This window comes from Lathyrus oleraceus, unplaced genomic scaffold (genome assembly GCF_024323335.1).
Source record: "Lathyrus oleraceus cultivar Zhongwan6 unplaced genomic scaffold, CAAS_Psat_ZW6_1.0 chrUn0529, whole genome shotgun sequence".
Taxonomy (NCBI): domain Eukaryota; kingdom Viridiplantae; phylum Streptophyta; class Magnoliopsida; order Fabales; family Fabaceae; genus Lathyrus; species Lathyrus oleraceus.
In genome coordinates, this window is record NW_026112920.1 from 1 (window position 1) to 7356 (window position 7356).

A 7356-nucleotide genomic window follows, 5' to 3' on the forward strand; every position below is an offset into this window, starting at 1 on the left:
GGGGGAGCGACGACATTCTTGACCAAACCCAAGCTTGAAGCAAATACGCACATGAAAAAAATATAGGTATTCTTTTTTGTAGTTCTATACATTGCACTATATAGATGGGCCAATACAGCTGAACCCTAACTATAAGTGTTTACCTTATTAATGTTGCGTAATAAAGGTAAATACATATATTTACAAAGATACCTGTACTTTCTGGAAACAAAAATTATCAAATAAAATCATAATATAACACCAAGCTTTTATTATTTTCTCATACTCGGTTGAATCGTCGGGAATTACTATACTGGCATAATATTGTTTAAGGTATTTAAACTTATACCTTGCCCCCTTGCTTGACCGGACGTGTCTCCCTCAGTTTCGTCGTCTAGCAATGGGCACCCAAAATTCATTGCAGATATTGTTGTCTTGGTAACTCGATCATTCACTGCCTTTCCATCTATATGGAGACCCAACAACATGTACATGTCCTCAAGTGTGATGGTACACTCACCAATCGGAAGGTGAAATGTGTGGGTCTCGGGTCTCCACCTCTCCAACAAAGTTAGAATGAACTGTAGTCCACCGAGTACGAAACAATGTTGAGTAGATTTCCAAATCCACATCCTCTAATATATGGTTCTATTAAAGGATCGTGGGGTACATATTCATGTACACGACATCTAAACGCTTCGGATCCTAATAATAAAAAAGTAAGAAAATGCAATTAGAAGAAGAAATACATAATCAACAAGCACAACTCTATAAGAAGTAAGAAAAACATAGATAACAAAGGTATAAGACTAAAAATAGAAAAAGTAAAAAGAGAGAGATGACATACAAATGCCGATATATTCTCGAGCGTGCCTCTATGTTCATCGCCCATAGTCAAAAAAGACATGATTTGATTTTGCAAAGCTTGAGTGTGGTAGAGGAAACAAGTGTGGTAGAAGAATATAATTGTGTATTGATGAAGATGATTTGATATTGTTGATATGAGAGGCTATTTATAGATGAATGATAGAGTAGGTTTGCAACCTAAGATGAATGTGATTGGTTGCATGGAATGGCAAGAGAAGACAAGGGAATGACCAACTCCAGAAAGCATGTGAGAGATAGCATGTGAGGAATCTCTTCTAGGCGCATGTGAAGAATCAACATGTAAGGGAAGATGCTCCATTCCTCTTGGCGCCTACATGTGATTCTTCACATGCAAGGAAGAGGCTCCCTTCCTCTTCGCGCCTTAGTGTAGGGCAATGGGAAGGGGCGCCCTTCCTAGTGGCGCATAAGACCAATTTTTGTGAAGAGGCACCCATCCTTTTGGCGCCCCAATTACTTTATGGCGCCTAGGGAATGGGCGCCTAGGTGGGAATCTCAGGGCTCAGGCGCATGTGTATTCTTGTCACTCTTTTCTCTGCATGGTTGATTCTTTCTACTACATGCATGGTCAAGTTTGTACAAACAATGACCAAGTTATCAATGCAACGACCAAGTTAGCAATGAAACATTATTTATGTTGTGTGGATGAACAACTTAGCAATGCATTCAATTCCCTTAAAGATATCTACATATTTAATATTTCAACAAAATGTCTTCCACACAACATTACATGATCAGTGCCCATGTCGAAGGTGAAATATTTGATCATTAGTTGTTCGGTTTTTGTTTTCGAAACACAGAGGTAACTCGGTTTAAAATAAATCGACGATCAAATTTTTCACATCTGAAACAAAGAATAGAAAAGAAATTGCAATGCAGTAATGTGGGCCAAATCATCTATAAAAATCCGGTTTGGTTTGTAGAAAACCATGTTAAATTTTATCAGAAGAAGATTCGAGATGATGATGATATTCAGCATATGTTTGTCAGTCACGAACAATCTGGTTACAACGATATAGAGTTGTATATATTACCACATCAACAACAGGTGTCTTTGTACATTGATCAGTCACAAGTGTTTTGTGAGACTGATGACGAACAAGCTGAGGTGAATGTTCTAGATGACAAAGAAGAAGAATCTGAGATCATGGTTGATTCGATGGTGAACGCTGAAGAGGAAGAGGAGCCAATACCAACAAGTTATGTATACTGCCCACTCCAACAGATGACAGGGTTAAATTTGGGTTCAGATGAACCTTTAGCAGATGTATGGTACAATCCTTACGTGCAGATGCAAGGATCTTTGAAACAAGGAGACACATTTCGCACAAAAGAGGAATGTGTAAGAGCCATTAAGAAATTCCACATGCAACTATCAGCTGATTTCAGAGTTGACAGAACTGACGCATCGAGGTATAAAGTTTATTGTCCGAATGAGCACTGCCTTTTTATGTTGTCAGCTTCGTACCGGAAGAGGAGCGAGTCTTGGGAGATTGGATCAATGGGTCCAGATCACACATGCATGTTGACAAAACCAATCCAGGATCATCGTAAAAGTGTTTGGCAATTGGGAGGAGTCTTACAAACAACTTCCAAAATACTTGTTGGCTCTAAAACAATATGCTCCCGGAACAATTGTCAAGCTGGAAACAAATTGCCCGCCTATACACAAGATGGTACGTGTGCTGTTGAAAATAAAATATTTCACCGTGTATTCTGGGTGTATCAACCACGTATCATAGGTTTTTCTTTCTGTAAACCAATTATACAAACTGATGGTACATGGTTGTACGGAAAATACAAAGGAACGTTACTGATGGTAGTGGCACAAGATGGGAACATCAATATTTTTTCAATCGTCTTTGCCCTAGTTGAAGGGGAGACTGCTGAGGGATGAAGTTTTTTCCTAAGAAATCTCTGATTGCACGTTGCACCTCAGCCTAACTTATGTTTGATCTCCGACAGACACCCTTCAATCATCAGTGCATATAATAACATTGACAACGGCTGGTAAAATCCTCCTTCGACGCATGTGTTATGTAATAGACATATTGCTCAGAATTTCATGCAGGAAATCAAAGATAAGACGTTGCGGAAGAAGGTTGTCAATGCAGGTTACGCATTATCAGAACCTTCTTTCAAACACTACCGCAAGGAAATAAGATTGTCAAACGAAGATGCGGTACGGTGGATCCATGGTATTCCTTTGGAGAAGTGGACTAGGGCATACGACAACGGTCAACGTTGGGGCCACATGACAACAAATCTTGTGGAATCAATGAACTCTGTCTTCAAAGGCATCCGTAACCTACCAATAATCGCTTTGGTGCATGCTACATATTTCAGGCTAAGGGCGTTGTTTGAAACCAGACGCTTAAAATGGAGTTCAGTGTTGCAATCTGGACAGTTGTTCAGTGATGCTTCGATGAAATTCATCAGACATGAAGCTGCCAAAGCAAACACACATGTGGTTACGGTCTTTGACCGAAGTAAAGGTTGGTTTAGTGTTGTCGAGTCCATGGATCACAATGAGGGCATGCCGATGGGACAGTACAGAGTCGAACTAGATAGAGGTTAGTGCGACTGCAGAAAGTTCCAAGCCTTTCGTACCCCCGCTCCCATGTCCTTGCGGCATGCTCAAAGGTTCGAAGGGATCCATCATACTTGTTATCTGAAGTTTACAAAATCGTCAGTCTTTCAAATGTTTATAAAATTAGTTTTTTCGTAGTGGCAAAAGAGGATTATTGGCCAGAATATCAAGGGGACATCGTCTGGCACAACGAAGTTATGCGAAGGAAGAAAAAGGGTCGCCCAAACAGCATCCGAATTCGAACCGAAATGGATACGGCGAACAAAATGGTTAGACTATGTAGTTCATGCCGTCAACTAGGTCACAATCGTAATAACTGTCCTAGTGTTAGAATGAGCACAACCAGATAAATTTACATGTACCTCTATTGCAATATATGAAAAATTAAATTTATTTCATATTAGACGTCTGTCACGAAAGTACCATTGCATAAACAGTAACACATATAATTATAACAAATACAAGAACTATGCAATTACAACCAGCAAAACAATTTTGAACATGTAATGCATCATCCTACGAGCGTCTTGGTCTGTCTTAATATCCACCAATTCGCGTAATTCTCCGTGTTGGTTGAACGTGGACACAAGCCATTGTATTCTTCTAATCCGTTCACCCTCTCCAATTTCTCCCTCTAACCAACTGTACAACGTCCGATTAAGACGTTCAAACATATTTGTGTTCCAAAGTCGAATCTGTACCGGAGCCGCAACGGCAGAAAATATTACATCAGCACTTTGTTTTTGAATGTATGCAGACATTGTTGAAACAGGGAAAATTGAAATTGATGGTGGTTGAATTGTATTAGGAGATGAGTTTGAGTGAAAAATATTGCATCCAATGCGTGGTATTTATAGAGACGGACAAAACATGTGGGCGCTTGAGGGATTGACGCCCACATGACCATCACATGCAGCCAGATGAATTAGCGCCCACACAACCAAATGCACCTAGGCGCCACTAGCATTGACGCCTCCTCATGAGGCCCAATGCAGGTGCCACTAGTATTGGCGCCTCCTCATGAGGAGCGCAATTCATGCGCCAATGCTAGTGGCGCCTCCTCGTGAGGAGCGCAATGCATGCGCCAATGCTATTGACGCCTCCTCTTTATGCATTGGGGGTGCCCCAGTTCATCTGACGCATCCTCTACCAAACCTGGTTATTTTGATAATTTTTTTAAATAATTAGTTATTTTGAAAAGAAAAAAAAATAATTAATATTTTGAAAAAAAATTCCAAACTTTTACCTACTTCCTCTTCAAGAACACCCATATTAATCCTATTTGAATATGCTCAAACTTCAACAAAATTCAAGAAACCGATATCCTGAATTTCACAAAACTCCCAATATCTTTATATATGAGTACAATTATCGTACTATGTAATCAAGCTTCATGTTAATCCTATTCATAGAGGATATGAACTCTACTATTTTCATTAACTTGTGCCATAAGACAATGATTCAATTAGTAAAAAATATGAGCATACAAAAGTATATAGACAATCATGAATATGGTATCTATCGGTTATATATAACTGTCAACTGAATATGGTTTCAGAGTTATAGATATATCCAAAACCAACAATGCTTAAAACCAACAGTACAACAGTAACAATTGACCCCAAACTCCATATAATATAACTATACTTAATCCGATTCAAAGCCATAATTCAGAAAGAAAGGAAATAGCATAACAATAACCAATTTCTTTTTCTACATATCATTACAATGACATTCAAGATTAGCCCATGGTTCAAAAAGTTACAGAATAATTAAACCTATAATTTAAAGCCTAGTGTTGAGGGTGAGGCACAAATTGGTATTATTCTCCAGCTCAGCCAAGTGATTATGCATGAAAAGGATACCACATTTTCTCTGGGAGAAGCAATTTAAGCATTCTAAGAGAAACTTGAGAAATACTCATCAATCTGCATAAAAATGCTCAGTAGACATCAAAGAGTAAAGGTAATCAGAAGAACTGTTACCCATGGTTTTAAACTGCTTTCCACAAGAACGGCGACAGTAATTGTGACTACAAGTCTACAACCTATGCTTTTCAAGATCTCAACAACCACATCAAATCCAGCTATATCTGACTACAATATTCTACATATCAAATATCATAACATAACCACCACAACTGTAATTAAAAACCTTACTTATATGATAACAAGATGTGCATAAAGTAAACCAGGGTGTTACAATTTGATTACATTACATGTTTTAACTGAACCAAAATAAAAAACATAACGAACAGGCTTTTCCTTTCTGTTTTACAGGTAAACCGAATGCTAAATTAAGCCGATAAATAAGAGACTCGTCTGTCATCATTCATTAACTATGAAAATATGGAATACACAAAAATGCTCATCACCAATTCACCACCACTATCACTAATTACTACCACAATAACTAATAACTAACATGTGCTTGTGATCAAAACCATAAACACATCCAACCAAGCCAACAACATATAAACAATTTCATCAATTACACCATATCTTGATAAAAACAAAAAATTGCCATTTAGATCTATGAAACACTGGCACATATATAGACACGACACACAGGACTAGTTGAATAATGCGGTAATGCGGAATACCAAACACACACCTTCAATCTGAAGTGTCAATGCTACATAGTCATGATCAATCATCATCATCATGATCACTCTCATCACTGAAATACCCAGCTTTCTTCCCTTTCTTCTTCGTCTTGTTGTTGTCCAAACCCTCATCATCATTTCTGTTTCTCCCAGCAACCTTTCACCCGCTTCATCATCCACAACAGAAGCCCAATTATCGTTAAACTGCTCCGCAGCAATCTGACCACCCTCCTCCTCCTCCTCATCACCTTCCTCCTCCCCATCCCTATCCCTCAGCCCACTAAATCCCCGTCGCGGCTTCTTAGGCTGAGGCCGCGGCCTCGGCCCCAACTGATTCTTAGGACACTCATACGATAAATGACCATGCCCCACACACTCATAACACGAAGCAGTCTCAGTATTGTACACGCGCTTCCGAATAAACTCCGGAGCACGTCCATTATCAGCAGCAATAGAAGCAGTTAGAGTCCTTCCATTGAGAATCTTCTTATTCATCTCCGCCACGGCGCGTTGGGCGTCATTACGAGAAACGAATTGGACAAACGCGACACCGCGGCTTAGGCGCGTGTGACGGTCTTTGAGAACGGTTACACGCGCGATGCGGCCGAAAGTAGAGAAGAGCGTATGGAGATCGGAGTTTGTTAGGGAGTAATCTAGATTAGAAACGTATAGCGTCGATTTTGATGGTGCTAAGGGTTCACCTGTTCCTCCTATTGATGATCCTTTGTTGTTCGGTTTTGATTGGGGTTGATTACTGGATGTGGTGCCGGTGGTGGTGTTAGGGGTTGAGGACGAAGCGCAGTAGCGGTAGTAGAAAAGGTCGTCGTCTTCATCGCTGTCGCTGTGTTTTCGTTTGTGTTTCTTCTTGCTTGACATTTTTTCGGTTCAGGTTTTTTGTTTCCGACAACGGTGTTCGGTTTTCGGCGACGGAATTAGTTCTCCGATGCTTCTTTAATCTATAGAGGAAATCTGAGAGTGGAGAGATTCTATAATGCGTTTGAGAAACCCTAGAGAAGTGAAGCGAAACTCCAAGCGGATTTGGACATGGATCCGGATATTTTGGATTGGTTTTATATATGGTTTTATCCATTCTTATTTTTTATAAGCAGTACTATCCATATGTAAATGGACAATTTGCTCATCGTCAGAGTACTTGTAAAGATAGCATAAAACTAAAAATTATTATGTTTTAATATTTTTTTGTTTAATTGGTCAGCCACCCATCTGCATATATAAATTTTAATAATTTTTTGTTAGTATGATGCTAGATTTTTTAAGACAAAAATTTCTAGTTCGT

The 7356-nt window shown here is 39.3% G+C and overlaps 1 protein-coding gene across 1 annotated transcript; it reads right to left on the reverse strand.

Moving 5' to 3' along the window:
• Positions 1–6026: 6026 nt before the first annotated feature.
• LOC127114511 (U11/U12 small nuclear ribonucleoprotein 31 kDa protein) lies at positions 6027–6935 on the reverse strand. The gene has a single exon (XM_051046601.1). It carries the CDS (start codon positions 6933–6935, stop codon positions 6027–6029), a length of 909 nt encoding a protein of 302 aa, XP_050902558.1.
• Between the last annotated feature and the right edge of the window lie 421 nt (positions 6936–7356).

Excerpts from the sequence above, each read along its gene's own strand:
- LOC127114511 (XM_051046601.1), bottom strand. The coding sequence starts at position 6,935 with ATGTCAAGCAAGAAGAAACACAAACGAAAACACAGCGACAGCGATGAA.